A 23,524-nucleotide genomic window follows, 5' to 3' on the forward strand; every position below is an offset into this window, starting at 1 on the left:
GCTTATCTCATCGATTTTCCCTTTGAATATAATCTATTTATTTTACCTCAGATCAATCTAGCCTAACGGGCTGCTTCTGGAGACTGGTGTTGAACTACAACATCTTGGAGATTCGTGAATCATAGAACATTTTGTCGGAGCAGGCGAATCATGGGATGCGTGTTAGCCAAAGAAAATGGACGAAGTGTCTCACTGTATACCAACCAAAGAATCGCCAAATGAACATAAGTGTGTTTTGCCGGAAATTGCGTCCGAGATGAAATACCTTTCACCAATAGTCAGTTCTTTGATTTTTTATGAGATGAGATAGGTTCTGTGGTGACGAAATATCATAAGTATACAAGGAAACTGATCATTTCACTTCAAACGGAATAGAAAGTACACAAACTTTGCCGGAATTTAATTGACGATAAAGGCTTGAAAAACACATGCAACACCAGAATTTAATCGACGGCAAAGATTTGAAAACTACAATGGAATTTAATCGGCGACGAAATATCTTGGAACTACAAGCATAACTACAATGCAAAAATTGAAAGATAACAAGTTGTTTGTACGTTTGTGTTGGGGGTCTTCAGTAGACAAACACTAGTATTTATAGCGTTCACAACATTGCTGCCTATAAGTAGATTTTCAGCAGTTTCAGCCATGCTTCCATATCTCAAGAATCTTGGTTCCATGTTCTCACGTTGCCATGATCTTATCTCCAGGTGGTTGTTCTCTCAAAACCAAGCCTTGATCATTTGCACCTGTTTGCAGCCACTTTGAATTTCATTCAAGTTCTTTCTCCACAGTGGGCACAAGCGATTTCAAAAAATTTGAATACCACAAGTGAGTTTAGCGTCCTCTAGACATTCAATCTTCATTTGATTTCTCAATTGGCTATCTGTCGATCCCTTTGAATCGGTACCCTTATTGTTGGAATATAACGTGGAAATGACAGGATTTTGCAAATTAAGTCAATGCGAAAATATCAGAGAAATAAACGAGAAACGATAAAGGACACCAGAGATTTACGTGGTTCGATCCGAATATCGGTACCTACATCCATAAGGAGAGCCAGCAACAAATAATCCACTATAATCGGAGAATTAGAATTACAATTTGCTGATACGCTTGAGTGTTTCTACACCTAAATTTAAGTCCAAATCCAAAGTATTTACGAATAAACAACTTAATTGAACGAAATAAATCCACTGCACAAATCATCGCATATTCAAGCCCAAAGCCAAACACGCGCACGTTGAAGAACGTCTCTATACGTTCTGCCTCCTTCGTGCGGCTTGAATACGAGCGTCTCCGTATGTCTTGCTTTGTGCGGCTTTGGTCTTCGCTAAAGGAAAGAAACCCTCAATTTCTTTTCTTTTTATACGCGGTAAAAACCCTCGTTTTGCTTCTCTCTTATCTGACTTCCGTGGCCCCACACGTTTCTTTTGTACGTCCAAGAAGGGAAGTCCTTCGCTGGTAAGGAGTCAACAAATTGACCTGGGCCCACCGAAATAGATACAATAAAATAAAGTGTACCCATATTTTGTCTTTTAGTGACCTTCTCTATTCGCGTTGCCGTGAACCCCTTATCCGAAATCAGCCAAATAGGAAAGTGGCTTTATTACTCGGATTCTAACTCGAGACATAAATTCAACACTTACCGACCAATTATGTTATGATAATCGTCAACCAGTGCTATCGTGTATCCACATTGGTCCATGACCATTGATGTATATCAATATTCATGAAGGCTCTTATGTTCATTAGCAATAATATGCGTGTCCAGTGTTGATAGCCACTCGACCTCAGGTCACGTGCTTGCTCAGGCCTATTCTCATGACTTGGTTAATTTTTTGTGCAAACAAAGTAGAAAAGCATAAAAGCAGCACGATCAACATCCAGGTTACGATAGAAGTCATGTAATTCTCAGAATCAGGAGACCGCCGTCTTCGATTTTTCAGCTGAGCAACAACTCCACAGAAAGATTATCGGGGATGCGTTAGTGATGAGTCATCGTGACAGAGACAAGAACCAAAATCCGCCATGGACATATCAAATTTTGGGCGGAATAACATCGTTTTGGTACTGCTCCCATCTCTGCTCCAAGTTAATATCCCCTTCAAGAATTTGGATTACTACCAACATACTAGGTCTTTTTTCCGGGTGAGTTGCATGCAAAGTAGAGCTAGCTGGATCGTTTTCTCGATTTTGCTTTCCTTGCGCCCGCTCCGTATGTCGTCATCGACTAGCCTTTCAAGTCTTTTTCTTTGAAAAGCACGCCTGCCCATTCAGGTAGCAGCAGCACCCGAGGACTGATCTATCTTTGAGCACTTCAACCCCTAAAGAGCTCAAGAAGGGTCGCGCCGAAACTATAGACATTACTGTTCACCAAGCTCATTCCACTCTTGGAGCACTGTGGATCAAGACAACCCTCCGTCCCGCCTATTTGGGTGCTAAGAAAGCTGAGGCTAAAGAAGCTGGTTTCCTTGGACACACCCTTCTCTTCATCCGTGTCAATGAACATGACCATCCTGAAATTGCCAATATGAGCCTCAAAGTTCTTGCCCAGCAATATCTTATGGGGCTTGATGTCCCAATGGATTACACCGTTCTCATGCAAATGGGAAATCCTTCTCGCAGCTTCAACAGCTATCTTCTTGCTGGTGGGCCAATCAAGTGGGAGCTTCACAGACGGCCGTCCACTCTTAGAAACAAGGACAAGCTTCTATTAAGCATGAAGGAATACACGAGCATGTACTCTTTCAGTTCCGACAACGAGCAAAAGCTGAAAACCGGGACCAGGTTCCAATGCGAGGGCATGTTTCCCAATTTCACTATTACATGGAACCCTCTCATTTCCAAATGGGAACACTTGGCGATCTTTTTTACGGCCACTTTAGACCCGTCTGCCTAGAGTCCTTCATATACTCGACCAAACCTGCCCCTGCCCACAATCTTTTCGTCGCTGAAGTGGTTCATAGCTGCCTGTGGCTCACGGAAAGCGAACCTTTTAAGGCGTCCTTGGCAAAGCTCTAGATCAAAACCAGGAAACTGGAGAGATTCACTTGGCCTACAACATGAACAGCCAGTTTGGAAGCCTGAATTGTTAGGCACAGCGAGGCCCTGGCAGCGGCCTGGTGGGATGTTACAGGTTTCTTGAAACTGTAACCAGGAATATATGGCAGGCAAATCGTCAATGATGGAGAAGCACACGGGAGTCCTAGTTAAAATTGGGAGGATCTTCAGTGAGATTGATGGTGTCGAATTTGAAGACCATGGTTCGACTCCTACAAGGAAAATTGAAGCTCAGATTACTCAAACCCGTCACGTAGATATCAAGAACATTAATGTCGTATTTGTAGGTGAGCACGGAAAGCATAAACCAGCAATTCTTAGCTTGTCTTTCTCAATTTCTTGAGCCCTAGCCATTTTCTTCTGGTGAGCCGCAATTTCTTGGGCCCTAGCCGTAACTCCAAATCGACTTCTGTAAAATCTCGCGGCTCCCAACACCCTAAAGTTTCTTCGCAACATAAATTAACAGCTTAAGAAGTATTAGAATGAACCCAACAACTCAGAATTCAAATTAATCCGAAATTACTACTTAACTACGAAAACTCCTTCGATTAAATAAATGAAGGGTTTGAATCCTTGCTAGGCGCTACTAAACAAAGTTAATTTGGCTTGTCGTGACGTTCAGAGCATGCATGTAGTGTTCGATTTCCTTCTTTTCCCTTCCCTTCTTTTCGTTGGGAAAATTATTCAAAAAGTCTTGAACCTATTGCATTTATGCCAATTCAATCATAAACCTTTCAACTTTGCCAATTAATACCTAAATCTTTTCACTTCTTGCCAATTGAGTCCATCCAGCCAATTTTGGCTGAAATCGCTAACGTAGACATTTTTAAATAATATTTTAATAATTTTAATAATTTTTATGGTGTTTTTTTTCCTTTTCTCTATTTTTTTTTATCTTGGAGTTGGGGCCGGTGAAGGTGGCCGACCGACCCTCACCGGCCACAAGCAAGGTCCGGGACGCCCTCACCCCTGCCGCCAAGCCCTCCCCTAGCTAGATCCGACGAGGGCGTGGCCCTCGCTGACCCTAACTCAAAAAAAAAGGGAGAAAAGGAAAAAATAAAGAAAAACCATAAAAAAATTTGATAAAATTATTAAAATATTTTATTTTAAAATGTCCACATCAGTGCCAAGTGGCCAATCGGCGTCCACGTTAGATATTTCTTGCTAAAATTGGCCGGATGGACTTAATTGGTAATGAGTGAAAATGTTTAAGACTCAATTGGTAAAGTCGAAAGGTTTAATATTGAATTGGCAAAAGTGTCATAGATTTATGATTTTTTGAACAACTTTCCCCTTTTTTGTCTATGGTCTCTCTCTTCCTTGTCTCTCTATCTCCCTTCTTTTCTTCTTTGGTTTCCGATTCCACACCACGCCGCCCGCCCCCCCAATTTAAAACTAGCGGAAGGAAAAGAACTAAAGGCTTATAAAGAAATAGCCTTATGGGCTTTCGGATTAGTTGGGCTTGTGGGACATTTGTGCTGGGTTATTATTTTGTTTTCTTTATAAGCCCAGTTCTTATAGTTTTTATAAAGTCTGAATAAATATGAGCGACGCTATTTCCACCCCATATACGATTAAGTCACTCCATTTTCCATTGAAAAGATAAAATTATCCTCAATGATTCAATTACAATTTAAAGTGTGGCCCCAAATTGGTTTACTTTCGTTATTCTATTTTATTTACATTTTCTATTTAGGATTTAGTTATCATAATAAAGCAATTCATGTTTTTTTTTTGTTTATTGTGGGTAATTCGTATATATATTAAACACACAATGTTTTCCTTTTTATTTTTGGATTTTACTTCTGCAGAAATAAGTTTTGTTGAGTAAACAAGTGATGGTGATATACACAACAAAAGTGAAAGTTTATAAATAAGTAATCTTTTTAAAGAAGTGTAGATTTTACTTGACAATGCAGAAAAGAATTAGGTTTCTTAGAAAATTTTCGTTTCAACAAAACTAATTTTACTAAAGTGATTGCTTAGAATTAATCAATTTTGTAGTTGATCGCCCAATTCTGATTATAATTGAAAATCATGTTTTTATTGGGTTAATGTTTTTTTTTCTCTAATTCTGTTTTCCCCATTTTATGGTAGAGAAAACCAGTGCTCCTTTTTTAATTGAAAGTGTGGAGGATGATGGGGTTGGCATCATAGGTAGAAAACAGAGGACGGATTGGGTGTATAGAAGAAGAAGAAGAAGAAGAAGAAGAAGAGCGGGAGGCTTAAAAAGAAGAGAATAGCCTATAAGAGAGAACAAAGAGACAATTTGCAAGTGCAGAGAATTGAGATGTCAAAGGTGTGGAAAGAAAGAAAGAAGAAGGAAAGTAAGACTCACGAGAAATAAAAGAAGAAACAAAATAAAAAAAAAGTTGACCAAATAATAAAAAGAGGATCACTTTTGTAGAGCTGTACTTCTGGCCCCACGAGGGATACTATCGTCAAAATACAAAAATAAAGGAGTGTCTAAGCTAAAAGAGGAGAGGAAAAAGCGCGGCCCATAAATATATGTGACCATCACAAAAATAGCCATATAACTTTAGCTCAATGTGTAATATCATTTTTGAACTTTTTATTTATTCGATGTGTAAATAAACAAAAAGTATTGAATACATAATCCAGATTTTATGCAACACAAATGCTATTCATAACTCATAATATATCTAATCCATATCACTTTCAAAATATAAATTTGAAAACTCGAAAGAGAGATAAGCATCACTCACCAAGAGAAGCCTAAAACCAAATAACAAAGGTTACTTGAGTCGATGAATTTGTAATCCTATTGAATAAGTGAGAAACATCATCAAAAGTAAAAAAACGCTACCTCAATTAAGAATCAACTAAACTAAACTTAATCCCGGAGAAAACAACTCCCTAACAAAACGCTTGCTCAAAGTAAATATTCAAAACTATCTACTACGTGTAGCTCGAGCACAAAACTTTAAAATTTTTGCTCTGACTAAACCATAACTCAAATCGATTTCCATCAGACCACATAGCTCCATAATACCCCAAACGATCATTTCCATAAAAATTCCTTTGCTTAACAACTCCAAAATTGGATCCCGCAATTCAGAACTCACATAACTTCGAAATTATACACTAAATCTGAAAATTACTCCGATTAGATGAACAAAGGGCTCGAATCCTTACCAAGCGTTGCGAAACGAAGTTAATTTGGCTTGCCGAGATTTTCGAAGCAGGTACTCCTTTCTCTTTTCTTTTTCCTTTCTTATTCTTCCCTTTTTTTTCTTTTCTTTTTCTCCTTCTTTCTTTTCCGCGTGCTCTCCTTTTCACTTTATAATGAGAGGCCACTTATAATGAGAGTGCACCCTATATTTGACCAGGCAAATATTACAGTTATATAAGTAACATCCACTCTCATCACTCAGAGTTATCTATCTGAGGCATTGATCCACGAAGAACGAACTGGATTGTTATGTCAACTAGATTATCTGGGTCCGGATAATTCTTCAGGGCTGAGTAGCGAAGAGGAGTCGTCTAGAATACAGTCATGGATTCGGAATTGTCCCGAGTAACTCAGACACTCCAAGTAACTCTGATACCCCTTCCAATAACGATACTCCTCCCATCTCTCCTCGATGCTATGGCCTTTGAGTATTCGGACCATTTGTGCCATGGATGGTCATCTTCTTGGTACAGTTTGTGTGCACAAAAGAGCCAGTTGGATCACTTTCTCCATCTCCTCCTGGTCATATTCGACCTGCAGATCAGGATCCACTAGAATTTCCAAACTACGCTCTACCAGAAGCCCTAGAACCCAATCGAGTAACCTCATGTCCACATGTTTGCAAGCCTTGAAAGATCAAGAACAATTTGTCTGGTCACGAGTTCCAGAAGCATTATCCCAAAAGCAAAGACATAGGCCTTCACCGAACATTTCCCGGTACTGAGATACTCTGGCGCAATATGTCCTATTGTGCCACGTACCCCTGTCGTGACATCAGAATATTCACTGTGGGATCCTGCTTCGGATTCGTTCCATGGAAGTACGGGTGCATCCTCGATGCAATCCACAAAGTATCTACTGTGCCTGCGATTGATGAACTTAGCCAACCCAAAGTCTCCAATGTGAGGCTCAAATTCCTCATCCAACAGAATATTTGCAGCTTTGATGTCTTGGTGCACTATGTTCAGATCATGCAGATGGGACAGCCCTCTCGCGACTCCCACGGCTATCTGTCTGCGGGTAGGCCAGTCCAGCGGGGGCTGTGTCTCGGGTCGCTCTCTCAAGCACGATCCCGCACTTTTATTGATCATGAAGGGGGAGACGAGCAGTAAGTCCCTGCATTTTGATGTTCTGTAAGATCTGAGCATGGGAAGCAGATTGTGATGTCGGGGTATGCTACCAATCATCACTTCTGCTTCGAACTGGCGCATATAACCTGGAGTGAGTTCTTTGCATCTTTTGATTGCCACTAGAGAGCCATCAGCTAACTGACCCTCGTAGACTCTGCCAAATCCACCTCTGCCTATAAGTTTCTTGTCACTAAAATTTTGGGTAGCCACCTTCAAGACAGATTTGATACTCTTTAAGTTGTCTTTGGTGAAATTCTGGACGGACATCGAAGTTGACACTCTGAAGTGGCGTCTCCGCCCATTGGTCCCGAATCTCATGACCATCAAATTCAAAAGCTGGGGCTGTTAAGACAAGAGAAGCACCGGCAGCGATGAGCCGGCTGACAATGGCTCTGGTGAAAGTGGAAGTGTATTCGCAAGGCTGACAGGGCGTTGCTGAGGATGATGATGATGATGATGATGATGGAGTAGGTGGAAAAGCCGGGTTAAAATCGTCGGGATCTTGGGCGGGATCGAAGGTGGCAAATTTGAACACCATTTTCCTTCCTTTTCCCTTCTCTCTAGAAACCAAACCCGAGTTACTTTATCATGAGCTTAACAAATGAATGTGTTGTGAGAGATCTCTGTGCCCCTTCTTCTTGTGGGTAAGAGATGTTATATGGAAGTTTTAAGAAACAACATATAGTTTAATAGAGGAAATTGCCATGGCAGCTTCCAAGAGGCAGTGTGAAAGGCCGTATATGAAAGGAGCACTAAGTCAAGTCCAGAGAAGACTTTTATCATGATGTTATTAGGAGACCCCCCGCAAGCGGTGTGTGCCTCTGTGTGCCCACACGGAAATTGCCACTTTCCAAGCACAAAAGGCCCCTCTACTCGTGACTTAAGCGTCATGGCAAAGAAAATGGTACAACAGATGCTTGGACCCTAGAACCATCTTTAGCGACCAATCAGTGGATCACAAGTGTCATAATCCATCTAGAAGCTGCTGACTGAGGTTACGGGTACGAGCGGAGGCAAAGCATAGACCTAGACCTAGGCTCCATGAAGCAAATCCCGACACAAACAACTTCAAGTCAATCATTCGGGGTGGGGGTTTTTCCGGTTTATGTCGCATTTAGAAATATGTAAGAACCAAGATAAAACCTACACAATCCGCCATTCTCTTCTATGACATTGATTATAACTACTTTTCGATTTTTTTTTGTTGAAAGTACTTTTTGATATTGAAAAGATGCATTTTGGTAATACCATAATTCCAGGATCTACTGAAGCTCACCGTAGCACTTGGTGTCGAGGAATTCAACCTCTTTAGAGCCAATTTTGGATAAAATTTGTTAATCTATCTATAATGTTTATTTTTTTGGGCCAAGAAATACTTTAATTGGGAACTGATAAGATGAAACCTGCAAGTGTATCATCTTCCGCAATGACAGTTATTGATGAATTAGCTCTCTGATTATTTTTTTCCATGACAAAAGGTAACTAATTCTTTTTGCGTGTGTTTGAAGAACTTTTTGAACCCGTCTTATTAGAAACTTTGGAATTCACCGACAATATCCACTTCTGTTCATCCTTCCCCTTGTTTGTTGCATTCCCTTTGCAATTAGGGTTGTTCAGATGAGAGAAGCACTGACTGCAAACCGGACGATGGCATTTGCCTTAGTGCGACGGCGATCACGCCATTGACGACAGGCTGATGCTGATGTCGCGGAAGGAGAATAGTGGGATCTTCAGTAAGAGTGATTGGGGCGAATATAACGCAAAAGGAACTACAATGCAGCATCTAAGAAGCGCTCTGCTTGGCTTTCCCGGGGACTTTCATTGAAGTAACAAGAAGAGCAGATTATTGAACTTGCTCCGTTCAAGTGAAGTGGGGCATGTCATGTTGTTGTGACAACTGTCCACGCGGTGCTGCAAGAATCGTCAATCTGATTGGTATCTCGCCACAATCACATCCAATGATGAATTTTCCACAATTCTCTCTCTTGGACTTGGCCCACCCACACACTCGTTTTCATCCTGACTTTACTCTGTATCTTCATATTTGAAGATCAATTCAACCTCGTAGCAGTAGAGTAGATACATCAGGTATCTTCATTTCACAAGGCACAAAATCGAGTGAGTTTCTTGCCATTTCAACACAACTCGTTTTATTCATGGGTAGTCTGACAGTTTTCCATAATTTGATAAATTTTCCACAACCAAGAAAGGTGTTTTCTGGTTTTCGGGTGCGGTAGCACGAACACAGAGAGAGAGAGAGAGAGAGAGAGAGAGAGAGAGAGAGAGAGAGAGAGAGAGAGAGAGTTCAAAATAATCCTTTTCCGCTTTTTGGGTTCTCATCTTTAGCTATGATCTAGAAGAAGGATTTTGCTATGAAGCAATAACAAGAAGAAGAAGAAGCTGGAGTAAACACGACATACAAAGAGGACTTATAGACATTTTCTTCCGCAAAAGACAATAGTTAAAGTACTTTGAAAAGTAGGGAATATTGCTCGGGTTCTATTGAGAACCCCACTCAACACGATCAATCACAAAGACAAGGATAGCTTACGGAAATCCAAATTTAAATACAAGTATGAACTCTAAAACATAAGCCACCACTTGAGTTCAGCACAAAATTGCTGCAGATATTTTTGCACCTAAAGTTGACATTTTCTAGTTAGTTAACTACCTCGGAGTGGCAGCACTGAGATGCCAATTCTAGTGCTAAAGATTGCCTCAGTAACGCCAGTACATGAGTTATGTCCGGCCTTTCTACTCCAGTTGGCCGTGTACAAGACTTTGCAATCTCTATCGCTTTCCAAGCCGAGTCAATGTCGAACTTTCCTTGTAAACTTGGATCCATAATCATCTGTATTCTTTAGTTTCAACGATAGGAGTCATCCACTGGAGTAAAAACACGTTGCGCACTGCGCCTCTAGTTACTGCTGGATGTCCTGTAATTAGCTCAAAGAGTATGATTCTGAAACCATAAACGTCACTTTTCGTGTCTGGCCTTGAATATGGATAAAACCTGCATATACATATGAGAATATGGATGAGAAGACAATTTCTAGGTCATGATAAGGCTTCTCTTTGAATCTCTGAGTCATTTATCCTTTTTGAGCTTTTTTTTTGTCAAGTCCAAATTTTAACCACTTAAGAAGTGGAAAAGATAAGACCTATAAACATTGAAATGTTTCAGTAGTAGTTTCGTGTGTATCCAAGTAGTGAAGAAGGGATGGATATTAATAAATGAGAAGTGACACATGAAATCTTAGGGAATGTCTGATTTTGTGCATAAAGAGATTGGACAAGATTGAGTTTTAGTCATTACTCTGGGTCGAAGTAGCCTCGAGTGCCCAGAGGACAAGTTGGATAAGAATCAAGAGCTCGAGGTTCAAAAGCTGAGATACCAAAGTCAGCTAATTTAGCTTGCATTTCCTCATTCAACCAGATGTTGCAGCGCTCAAGTCTCCATGGATGATGGGTGGTTGGCAATCATGATAATCCAAACCTGCAATTCTTTGTAAAAACTCCTTAAACCATGCCAGAGCAAAAACTGTAATAGTGGATATTTCATGTACAGACCTTGTGCTACATCCACGGCAATTTGTAGTCTCTTACTCCAAGTCAAGAAATTTGGAATGTCGCCTGTTAAATCAACACATCTACCACCGTTATATGCGAAAAACAGGCATCTTCGGGATAATTCTAGAGAAAGGACTGTAAAAGAGAATGATAAAATACCTGTTAAGTTTTGTTGCAGATTTCCACCATCCATAAATTCATATATTAGCCCCTTGGTTTTGGTGCCATCACAATATCCAAGCAGAGAAACCAAGTTTTCATGGTGAACAGCCCTCAAGTGTTTGGCCTGCAAAATCACAAGGTGCATTACCGGTGTTTATACGGACATTAGTTTGGGACCAAGTTTCTAAATATGCATCATTTGCCTTGTTCTATCTAACCTTGGCTTGAAATTCCCTGGACCCTCGTATAGAAAAACAAAAGAAGACCTTCACAGCAACTTCGGTGCCATCCTCTAGTGTTCCAAAATATATATTTCCAGATCCTCCTTCAACGAGAACCATTCCAAAGTTCCCTGTTATCCTCGCAAGTTCGCCATATTTAAAAGGTTCATCCTTTAATTTCAGCATCTTTTCCCAAGGTTCTACACCATAATCTTTCCAATAAGTACTACACAACTGTCACGCCCCGAACCCCTCGAAGCGCGATCAACCTATGTACCGGTCGATTTTGATGCGATGTCCCAGGACGCGTCGCTGACCCAACTCCCAAAACAGAGCATAAGGCACATGCAGAAGCAATAATTACAACACCCGTACAAAACAATACATGACCAAGGGTAGCAGGAACGACGAACAATTAAAAGCCTAATAATCAAGACTTGCATTGAACTTCAAAACATATACAATGTCCACGATACACCAACACAAATCTCCAAACAAAAGCGGGTTGACGGCCACTACTAACAAAATGACTAAGCGGCCAAGGGGGCAGTCTAAGGTGGGGCTACAATCAAAGGGTTACCGGCCCAATCTAAGAGAGGCTAAGACTGATCCTAGGAAACTTAATCTGGATCGGATCCTGATGACACGGACTCAGCCTCGATTATCTCATCTTCCGAATCCTTTTGCTCGACCTCGCCAACCTGTTCGGGATCCTGCTCTATGGGCTCCGGATCCTTATATTGATCGGGTACACCAGGTATCCTCTAACAGGGGTCTGCAAAATGGGGTTTAAACAACTATGAGACGAATCTCAGTGAGTAGACCTCCTAAACCGAAACTAGGCTAACATGCACCTCTCGACAAGCAATCAACACAACAACCGACAATGATGTCAATCAAATGACCTAGGCCCTTGAGCCCGGATCGCTTACCTTACTGACCCTGCAGGTTAAATAGTTCGATATAATAATCACGACACATACGTGGCACACATTTTCACACGTACGTCATACGCATGCTCATACTCAAAGTGTTCATCTTGCATGCCATTCACCGAGTCTTGCATACTCGCACACTGGCCCATGCATTCTTATGCATGCAAATGTCATCATCATGCCATGTTTCATTCTGGCTCACACTGCACACTGGCTCATGCTCCATTATTATTATTCATTACGACTTGAGTCATCACAATTCCTGGCCCGGTGCGTCTAGCCTGCTATAAAGTGCACGAAGCGCAACACCGATCTGGCCCAGTGTCTCTAGCCTGCTACAAAGTGCATGAGGCGCAACACTGATCTCCCCACGAACCAGAGCCCGCGTAAAACGCATCAGGATGGTCGTCTTCCGGACGTACCGGGCATCGTCCTGCTTCAAAGTGCATGAGGACAGCACACCCCGCGTAACACGCATCAGGGCGAAATGTGATCACACATACACACAGCCAGTTATTATCTGAACCTCGCGTAACACGCATAAGGGCAATTAGGTGATCACATGCTCATGTCAGGCACGCATTCTCGCACAATCTCATCTCATGCCCCATTCTCGGCATACACAATGCGTGGCCATGCAATGTCGTACAATGCAACATCAGCATTCAATTTCAGCACAGCATTTCAACAAACATGCCAAATCAACGTGCTCAAATAGCCAATCAATTGTCCATACTTATTCGCATAACATGCGCACTTGGCCAACTAGTACCATGTGGCCCAAAACATAATTCACGCACTTGGGCAATAAACATTCACACCAATGATTGGCCAATCACACACCGCATTGCTCGAACACGAAATCAGGCGGCATGGCATTAAACAATTGAGCACGACAAAGTACCGTTCAACCACCGAGTCGCTCAAACGAGGCACCACAAAATTTAACACAATCAAGCATAATTTATACCCAAATCAGCCACTACATTGCCTAACCATTCACACATGACAATTCACGAACAAACCACACATTAACCGTACAAGGCCCAATTAAACCTCAATGGACAGCCACTACTCGGTCCGAGAGAGAGAAAACCGGGAATATACAAAATCGGGTCCAAACTGGGCTGTTGTACAGTGACCGAAATCCATTTGAAATAAATGGTAAATCAATTCCAAAAATTATGAAATTTGGATATGTTGTACAAAACATCTCAATGAACATTTTCTGTGAAGAACTTGAAACCCAGTTCTAACCGTAAACACCTCGTTTTGACACTCAAAGTCAGACGAAATCCGGTTCTCTCGGACAGCCCCTCAGGCCATCAAAATACAACTCATTCAATACCCAAATCATTTTGGAAAACCTTGAAATTTTTATATTTTATAGACACAAATGTCCCCAACAATTTTTGTGAAGGAAATATTTTGAAAATAGGCCTAAAAAAATGTATAAAAAATTCGAACATACCCGAAGGTCGGGTGAACAGTAAATCGGGCAGTTTTAATTCGGTCCAAAGATGGACTTCCGAATGGCATCAAATGATTTCCAAAAATTCCCAAATTAAAGTATGTTATACTTCAAGATGTTGGGAACAACTTTCATGAAGAAAACTTCTTCAAATTCGGCCCACACAAGTCACACCAAAAAATAACAAAATCCGATGACGCAACAGTAACTGTACCGGAAATCAACAATTATGCACCACCAAGCAAACCAAACACAACCAACCACTAATCCAATGATCCACAGCCTTTAAACCATCCCTAAATCATCACATTAGGTCCTTAAAATCACCATAACTTCAGCCCAAATCAGCCCACTCTAATCAACCCCTAAAATACCCTAATAACCCCTAAAACTTGTCCAAAGTGCACATAATCCTAATTAAGGGTTAGGATTTCCACTCACTAGGTTTATGGCTTCAAAAGTGGGCTGAACAAGGAGAAAGAAGGGCTGAACAGCAGCTGGATCGACCCGGTTCAGCGGCGGCGCTCCGGCGTCCTCACGGCGGCGCAAACGGTGGTGGCTTGCGGATGGCGATCCTCCGGCGAGGGCCTCTCACGGCCAAACAAAGATAAAAAAGAAAGAGAAGAAGAGGAGTGGCGTGGAAGGAGGGGGGGTGCACGGCTGAAGGGGAGGAAAATGGGAGGAGAGAGAGAGGATTGGGCAATAATAACTTTGACCAACTTTTCCAAATTCCAAAGTTGCCCTTTACACACTTGGTTCTCAATAATCCAACCCAAAACATCAACTGTGTTTTGGTCTTTCACCCCTTGAATTATTGGGCTGAAATATACATTAAAATATCCAAATTTAATCCTCAAAAATGGCCCAAAATTCGGAACGCTAAAAATGAGTCATAGGGGCAAAACGGTAATTTTCCGGTCCTGGGTTGAAATTCCATTTTTCGACCATACCAACCCCAAATGTGTGTGGCCAACATAATATGACGTCGGATTCGCAAAAATAACCTTTTAAACCCTCGAAAATCGACTTCAAAGTCTGGGAGACAAAATAGTAAATTTTTCACTTTCAGGTCGAAATTCCATTTTTCGACCGTACACACTCCAAATATGCGTGGCCACCCTAAAACGGCATCGGCCTCGAAAAATAATCTCATACGGCCTCGAAAATCAACGTCGGAATCCAAAAGGGTAAAATCGTAATTTTTCCAATTTCGGCCGAAATTCCAATTTTCAGCTGGACTAGCCCCAAATGTATGTGGCCACACCAAAACGACGTTGGCCTTGCAAAATAGTCGCAAACACTCATAGAATTTCGACATCGAAGTTCGGGTCCAATTTGGGGATCAAATTTGCTCAATTCAGAATTTTAGAGCCTCTTACTGACGGGTGGCTGTTTAGGGGTTATGCGTATCGACTTAGGGTTACTCGAGTCGTGACGGTCTCGATTACCGGATAGCGCAAGGAATTATTGATTATTCCAGGGGTCACGATCGTTCGGTTCAGGTTCGGGATTTATTTGCCACGCGCACTCTCGGTCAAGCGGAATCACCCGCGATCCGATCGTACGTCGTTGGCCAGACCAGATCCGTCACCTTCCTAGAATCGGTCCACACTGACCCAAAATACTTCCCTGCCGTTTCTCGGAATCGGCGCCCGATTCGCGATATGGTCCCCGGTCCACGTACCGTTTTCCTAGTTAGCCTTTCCCATTGGTCAGTATCCCGCGAGGGGCCAGCTCCAGGCGAGACGTACTAAAATCAGATGAGAAATAATATCCACTTCGTCAGATCCTGGAAATAGGTCGAAATTCAGGATGTTACAATAACAACTTCCGAAGATCGACAAGTAGATTATCGAGGAAAATCTTTGAAGGATGCCTGCTGCTGAGAAATCCAACCTATAGGGCAGCATTTTCTGAAATTTGGGAGCTATATTCAAGGAGAAGATGACAAAGAGGGAAAAAAAACAGTAGGGATTGAAGTTCTGGCACCTTGCGGAGCAATGAACTAATCAGGGAAAATAGTATTCGCAAGTTGTTAGTTTATTCGCGTGCTTGTCATGGATGAAATTCTGGGTCATTAATTATTAGGAGCTCAGTCAAATATAACCAAAATGACTCTCTAGAACTATTTAGCACATCATGATCATCCTCCCTTTAGAACAGTCTTCTTTTTTTAGGGTCTATTCTTTTCCAAAATCACGTTGCCTGTCACCTTTACATGATGTTTTCTGGAAGAATCCAGCAAGTATAGTCCAGAAAAAGTAACCGACTTACAGAGCCTACAAATAGGCCAGAGGACACTTTGGAATGATGAGCACAAGCACAAATGAGAGAAATGTGAGCATGAGTGCATATGAGTGTCGCGGCTGAAATGTTAAGATGCTAGAAGTACCAGCGACAGCGAGCCGGCTGACTAAAGCTCTGATGCAGCTGTCAGTATAGTCACATGGTGCTGATGGTGATGATGCAGGAGATTGAGGAAAAGCATGGCTGAAATCATCAGGATCTTGAGCGGGATCAAAGGTGGCGAATTTGAAGACCATGTTCTTCCTTGCGCTCTGCTCTCGAAAACCAAATCTTGTTCTCTATCATCACCTGAACAAATGTCTATGCATAGGACATATTTCTTTTTCTCAGAGGAAAAGGGTTTGATGATGATGATCATGAGAAATGCATGTTTTATGAGCTGTCAATTTCCTCTTCTTGTGGGTTAAAGCTAGGGTGGTTTCATCATCTCTTTTGGAGGTGAGTTACTGCAGGGGAAATAGCATGACGGCTTCAAAGGGGGCATATGAGAAGCATTTTTCTTGCAGTTTGACTGGGTCACACAGTGAGAATCGGTAAATGGAGAGCGATACTTTGACCATCACACAAAGTCACGGTCAACTGAAGTGCTTGAGCCCCGCACGGAATTGCGACTTTCTAAGCAAGTGACCCGTTTCCTGTTGACAAGATGAATTTCTCGAAGCGAAGTTTTCTGTGGTGCCGGCTGTAATTTTCTAAGTTCTTGGGTATATTTGTGTCCCACTCCAATGTTTGACTGGAAACCTAGGCACGTAACTGTCGAAGAAAAGGATGTTTTTTTATTCCCCTATCATTGTCACAATCTCTTGCCAACCAAAAAGAGGCCTAATTCCCTTTAAAAAGTCTAAATTGTAGGTGCAATCGAATTGAGCTCAAGCCTAACATGTTGAAGTTGCCGCCCATATCGCTAGCGCGTTATCGTAGGTCCTCAACAAGCCCTCACAGGTGAGCCCCTTCTCGCCATCAATGCAGTTGCCGTAGGTCTTGAACACCTCGTCCAGGATTGCATTGATTTGTTCGTCGCTGAACTTGACCCTCGGGTTCAAGGCAAACATAAGCGCAGCCATTTCCTCCCTTTTGAGCCCTCCATCGTGGTTCCCATCAGATGCTGGAAAATTCGCTTGATCTTCTTCCATCTGCTGCCTCTGGTCGCCATTTTAGTCTCCTAGGGTTTAGTCAGAAGAAAGAAAAGGGAAGATTTTGGCCCAATTGACTGACCAACGGAGAAATAGACGGAGAGGTTGCAATGTGAAGACTGAAAGCTAGGCAACGATGGTGTCATCGGCCTTGGGCGGCACCAGATCCAGGGTTGCCCAAGGCCACTGACCCCGAATCTAGGCTAGGCGACGGCGGATCCAATGTCCTAATCCCAAATTTGATTATCAACAATAGATAAAAAAAAGTTCAATGTAGAATTGAAACTTGACCTAAAGTTTGAGGATTCTTTAGGGAATTGGGTTGCCATAAAGAAAAAGAAAGACAAGCACACAATATGTGTGCATTTGGCAGACGCCATACATCATCCAATCTCACTACTCAAAAAAAAGGAATCAAGAGATGCATATAAGGGGAAACACCAGGATCATGTAGCATTCTCATCCAGGTGAGGTGACATTACAATGTGATAGAGCATATTCAGGAACACAATTTGTGATCTCTCAATTTAGGTCACATTCTTGGAGGTAACATTATCTCTTGCTTTTGACTTGTCTAATTAAGTAGTCAAACTGGCATAAATTTTCTTACCCAAGTCTCTCTTGAACATGAACACAATTTACTTATCAATCATGTCAAGTGGGTCAACATGATTACCATACAAGCCCGATTAGCACAAATACATACCCGCTTACTTCATGCCGTGTCCGAATAATGCTTATGTCCCATCCTAGAAATTGTCATCTTAGTATTTACAAACCCAGCAAAAATTGCTCCTCAATTTTTGTGTTCGACCCAACAGGTAATTTTACTTAACTGATTTAATCTAATCTTATCAAATTGTGTGTAAATAAACCGTGGCGCATAAAACAGCACTGTGTGGAATGTTGGCCGACGGCACAGCACAATAATTTGATTCTACTTGCCCTCTCAAGTTCTGGTGGGCTTTGATAAAAATAAAATGAAATCAGATTTAAGGTAAAACATAATAAGAACATTATCAATTAAATAAAATGAAATGAGTAAATACACTCGAACTAAGCGAAAAAAATTCAACGGTATCCGGTATAGTGCTCAAGCTGAGGCAGCCGCAATCTCAAGGGCGAATCTCAAGCGACACGTTCTAGGAAGGATCATCTAGGACCAGATGATTTGTCTTCACTTGGACAAGAAGTAGAGTCGTTCAAAATTGAGAGATCATCTAGGCCAGATAATTCGTCTTCAAGTTGATACGCCTCCCATCTTTTCTCCAAGCCAATAATTCCTTCAAGAAATAGGACTGCTTCAGCCATATAAGGTCGTTTTTTGGGATCGAGTTGCGTGCAAAGTAGAGCCAGGCGAACGGTTTTCTCCGCTTCACTCTCGTTATAGCCGCCCAGCATATTGGTATCGACTAGCCTTTCCAACTGTTCGTTTTTCAAAAGGGCTTGTGCCCATCGAAGCAGCCCCAGTTCCATTCCATCGAGGCAGGTTGTTTTCCAAGCTCTTCGACCGCTTACGAGTTCAAGAAGCGTCACGCCAAACCCATAAACATCGCTCTTGACTGAGTATCTTCCGGTAATGCGCTCTGGATCCATGTAACCAACTGTTCCCATTGTGCAGTCGGTAAAATAAGCGTCTTCACCATTGGGTTCTCCTTCGGAAACAGCCTTCTCTTTGTACTCGTCCATGAACAAGGCCAACCCAAAATCTCCTACACGAACCTCAAAATCCTCATCCAACAGTATATTAGCGGGTTTAATGTCCCTGTGAATTATCCTCAGATCATGCAAATTGGAAATCCCTCTCGCAGCTCCAATTGCTATCTTTTTCCTGGTGGGCCAATCAAGTGGGCGCTTCTCTGTTGACTGTCCCCTTAAAAGGGAGTCCAGGATTCCGTTCACCATGAAAGGGTACACGAGCATGTATTCTCCATGTTTCGATGATGAACAGAAGCCGTGAAGGGGAAGCAGATTCCGATGCCAGATCATGTTCCCCAATTTTACTTCAGCAGGCAGTGTCAATCCCTGAGAGTAATGTCTAGTGAGTCTTTTTATCGCCACTCTGGAACCGTCCCCCAAGAGTCCTTCATACACACAACCGTACCCACCCTGACCCACCTTCTTTGTCTCACTGAAGTTGTTGGTAGCCACCTTCAGCTTGCGGAAAGTAAACCTTTTTAGGCGTCGTTCCTCTGGACATTGGAAGGATTCGCTTGGCCTCCAGCAACCAAACTTGGAAGCTGAATTGGCCAAGCGCAGAGAAGCACCAGCAGCGACCTGGCTGGATGTTATGGCTTTGATGAAACTGCAGCCAGCAGGATTAAGCGGCAGACAAATCCTCAATGACCGAGAAGCAGGTGGCGAAGGCAGATCAAAATCGGGAGGATCTTCAGTGAGATCGAAGGTTGAAAACTTGAAGACCATGGTTGTTCACTCTTACGAAACACCACACTCCTCGGAAATTTCGTTCGGATTGTTCGAATTTGTCTTTTCACGAACGGGAACAGGAGGAGCAAGGAAGAAGAGTTTTTGCTGCAGAGGTGAGCCTGAGCTGAGTCTGGATATTCAGACTTCTTAATTTTGGCTATCTGTCATGCCTACAGATGTGCACGCATCTGCACTTATTAAAGATAATGAAAAAAAGCCTATTGGATATCGACGCGTTTTGTGGGGTATCATAGTCGTTTTCGTCACTGTCGCGACTCCCCTAAGCTGTTTACCCTCCTGATACGTCAAGCTTGGGAAAATCAGTCCAACATTTAGATTTCTATGCTGTGTCTGAATGCAATTCATCCAGTTTCCTCAGCTGACACCGACACCAGCTGCTACTAGGTTGAATTATAAGCCCAGTCTAGTAAAGGTATTAACAACCTTCATCCGGTAGAAGAAGAACTGGAGAAGAGGTGTAATGAATCACGTTTTTTTGTTCCAAACCAATATGACTTCCATCTCGACAATGAAAGGTAAAAGTTTTACTTTTAGTCCCTGAAGTTGCGCTCTTTTCATAATCAAATCCTTGCTCCTTGGACTTGTCGAATCAAGTCGTTGACCTTGCATAAATTTCATTATCAAGTCTCTCTTGCACTGATTCCGATCAATTCATCTAGCTAGTACAGACATATTATTCAGTATAAACCCAGAAATTGCTCCACAAGGCCTTCCAAATCAGGGAAAGAGTCAATTTGACTAATTATGTTACTTCATACGAGGAAACCCTCCTCTACCTGCATTTCTAATGAAAGCTATTTTCATTCTGAATTACCGTGGGAACTTTTGCATTTAAATCATGAATCCTAGCTTATCTCATCGATTTTCCCTTTGACTGTAATCTATTTATTTTATTTATTTTACCTCAGATCAATCTAGCCTAACAGGCTGCTTTTGGAAACTGGTGTTGAACTACAACATCTTAGAGATTCGTGAATCATTGAACATTTTTTCGGAGTAGGCGAATCACGGGGTGCGTGTTAGCCAAATAAAATGGACGAAGTGTCTCACTGTATACCAACCAAAGAATCGCCAAATGAACATAAGTGTGTTTTGCCGGAAATTGCGTCCGAGATGAAATACCTTTCACCAAAAGTCAGTTCTTTGATTTTTTATGAGATGAGATAGGTTCTGTGGTGACGAAATATCATAGGTATACAAGGAAACTGATCATTTCACTTCAAATGGAACAGAAAGTACACAAACATTACCGGAATTTAATTGACGACAAAGGCTTGAAAAACATATGCAACACCAGAATTTAATCGACGGCAAAGATTTGAAAACTACAATATTTAATCGGCGACGAAATATCTTGGAACTACAAGCATAACTACAATGCAGAAATTGAAAGATAACAAGTTGTTTGTACGTTTGTGTTGGGGGTTGTCAGTATACAAACACTAGTATTTATAGCGTTCACAACATTGCTGCCTATAAGCAAATTTTCAGCAGTTTCAGCCATGCTTCCACATCTCAAGAATCCTGGTTCCATGTTCTCATGTTGCCATGATCTTATCTCCAGGTGGTTGTTCTCTCAAAACCGAGCCTTGATCATTTGCACCTGTTTGCAGCCACTTTGAATTTCATTCACGTTCTCTCCACAATCTGCTGAACTTCATTGCCCTATCCACAAGCGATTTCAAAAAATTTGTATACCACAAGTGATTTTAGCGTCCTCTAGACATTCAATCTTCATTTGATTTCTCAATTGGCTATCTGTTGATCCCTTTGAATCGGTATCCTTATCAACCAATTATATGTCATGATAATCGTCAACCAGTGCCATCGTGTATCCACGTTGGTCCATGGCCATCGATGTATATCAATATCCACAAGGGCTCTTATGGTCATTGGCAATAGTACGCGTGTCCAGTGTTGATAGCCACTCGACCTCAAGTCATGTGCTTGCTCACGCCGATTCTCATGACCTGGTTAATTTTTTGTGCAAACAAAGTAGAAAAGCATAAAAGCAGCACGATCAACATCCAGGTTAAGATAGAAGTCATGTAATTCTCAGAATCGGGAGACCCTCATCGGCAATTTTTCAGCTGAGCAACAACTCCACGGAAAGATTATCTGGGATGCGTTGGTGATAAGTCATCGTGAGAGACAAGAACCAAAGTCCGCCATGACCATATCAAATTTTGGGCGGAATAACATCATTTTGGTACTGCTCCCATCTCTGCTCCAAGTTAATAGCCCCTTCAAGAATTTGGACTACTACCAATATATTAGCTATGTCTTTTTTCCAGGTGAGTTGCGCGCAAAGTAGAGCTAGCTGGATCGTTTTCTCAATTTTGCTTTCCTTGTGCCCGCTCCGTGTGTCTCCATCGACTAGCCTTTCCAAGTCTTTCTCTTTGAAAAGCGCGCCTGCCCATTCAGGTAGCAGCAGACCCGGAGGATTGATCTTTCTTTATGCATTTCTACCCCTGATGAATTGGAGAAGGGTCACGCCGAAACTATAGACATCACTCTTCACCAAGCTCATTTCACTCTTGGAGTACTCTGGATCAATACAACCGTCCGTCCCGCCTATTTGGGTGCTAAGAAAGCTGAGGCTAAAGAAGCTGGTTTCCTTGAAAACACCCTTCTCTTCATCCTGGTCCATGAAGATGGCCATCCTGAAATTGCCTATACGACCCTCAAAGTTCTTGCCCAGCAATATCTTGTGGGGCTTGATGTCCCAATGGATTACCCCGTGATCATGCAAACGGGAAATCCTTCTCGCACCGCCAACAGCTATCTTCTTCCTGGTGGGCCAATCAAATGGGAGCTTCACAGATGGCCGTCCCCTCTTAGAAACGAGGACAAGCTTCTATCAAGCATGAAGGATTACACGACCACTTACTCTTTCAGTTCCGACAACGAGCAAAAGCCAAGAACCGGGACCAGGTTCCAATGCGAGGGCATGTTTTCCAATTTCACTTCTGCATGGAACCATCTCATTTCCAAATGGGAACGCTTGGCAATTCTTTTTACGGCCACTTTAGAGCCGTCTGCCTAGAGTCCTTCATATACTCGACCAAACCTGCCCCTGCCCACAATCTTTTCGTCGCTGAAGTGGTTGGTAGCTGCCTGTAGCTCACGGAAAGCGAACTCTTTAAGGCATCCTTGGCAAAGCTCCAGATCAGAACCAGGAAACTGGAGAGATTAACTTGGCCTACAGCATGAACAACCAGATTTGGAAGCCTGAATTGTCAGGCATAGTGAAGCCCTGGCAGCAGCCTGGTAGGATGTTACAGGTTCTTGAAACTGTAACTCGGAATACATGGCAGGCAAACCGTCAATGACGGAGAAGCATACAGGAGTCCTAGTTAAAATTGGGAGGATCTTCAGTGAGATCGATGGTGTCAAATTTGAAGACCATGGTTCGACTCCTACAAGGAAAATTGAAGCTCAGATTACTCCAACCCCTCGCGTGGACATTGAGAACATTAATGTTGTATTTGTAGGTGAGCACGGAAAGCATAAACTAGCAATTCTTAGCTTGTCTTTCTCAATTTCTTGGGCCCTTGCCATTTTCTTCTGGTGAGCCGCAAATTCAAAGACGGTGTATTCCCAGGAATGACATCAAAGGATCGACATATCTAAACTAAGTGAACCATCACGCTGTTTCTTTTCCTTTTTCTTTGGGCAAAAGCACTGCCCCTCTGCGTTGATACTTACACGATCATATCCGCACCACGCAAATGCTCAATACACGCTCTGAAATCTTTTGCCTGGTCTTCTGTTTATGAATGAAATGCCTGCGAAATGGATGTGGCGAATCGGGACGCCACCCTTTGCCGAAAAATCCACATTTTGATCTGATTAAATGAATAATCTTGACACAGTCTCATAAACTATTTC

The 23,524-nt window shown here is 42.1% G+C and overlaps 1 protein-coding gene, 1 long non-coding RNA gene and 1 pseudogene across 2 annotated transcripts; all 3 read right to left on the reverse strand.

Annotated features, from left to right (window-relative positions):
• Positions 1-6,517: 6,517 nt before the first annotated feature.
• On the reverse strand, positions 6,518-8,065 carry LOC115661425 (somatic embryogenesis receptor kinase 1-like; annotated as a pseudogene).
• Positions 8,066-9,856: 1,791 nt separating this feature from the next.
• Positions 9,857-10,827, reverse strand: LOC130134679 (uncharacterized). The gene is made up of 2 exons (XR_008814239.1): positions 10,703-10,827; positions 9,857-10,399 (listed from the first exon to the last, which is right to left on the reverse strand). It is a non-coding gene; the product is annotated as an uncharacterized LOC130134679 (long non-coding RNA).
• A 7-nt stretch (positions 10,828-10,834) lies between these two features.
• On the reverse strand, positions 10,835-11,525 carry LOC115661426 (probable LRR receptor-like serine/threonine-protein kinase At4g29180). Its single transcript, XM_056302406.1, has 3 exons — positions 11,337-11,525; positions 11,116-11,242; positions 10,835-11,019 (listed from the first exon to the last, which is right to left on the reverse strand). The coding sequence occupies exons 1-3, from the start codon at positions 11,523-11,525 to the stop codon at positions 10,835-10,837; spliced, it is 501 nt and encodes a 166-aa protein (XP_056158381.1).
• Positions 11,526-23,524: the final 11,999 nt, after the last annotated feature.

The sequence above is a fragment of the Syzygium oleosum genome, unplaced genomic scaffold (assembly GCF_021117445.2).
Source record: "Syzygium oleosum isolate NSW1041296 unplaced genomic scaffold, Sole_v2.1 Sole_v2.23, whole genome shotgun sequence".
Classification (NCBI taxonomy): Eukaryota; Viridiplantae; Streptophyta; class Magnoliopsida; order Myrtales; family Myrtaceae; genus Syzygium; species Syzygium oleosum.

Bases quoted from the DNA above. Each gene is read 5' to 3' on its own strand.
- LOC115661426 (XM_056302406.1), bottom strand. From the start codon at position 11,525: ATGCTGAAATTAAAGGATGAACCTTTTAAATATGGCGAACTTGCGAGG. The intron at 11,243-11,336 runs GTTAGATAGAAC...GTGATTTTGCAG, and splicing joins CCAGGGAATTTCAAGCCAAG to GCCAAACACTTGAGGGCTGT. The intron at 11,020-11,115 runs GTATTTTATCAT...TTGATTTAACAG, and splicing joins TCTGCAACAAAACTTAACAG to GCGACATTCCAAATTTCTTG.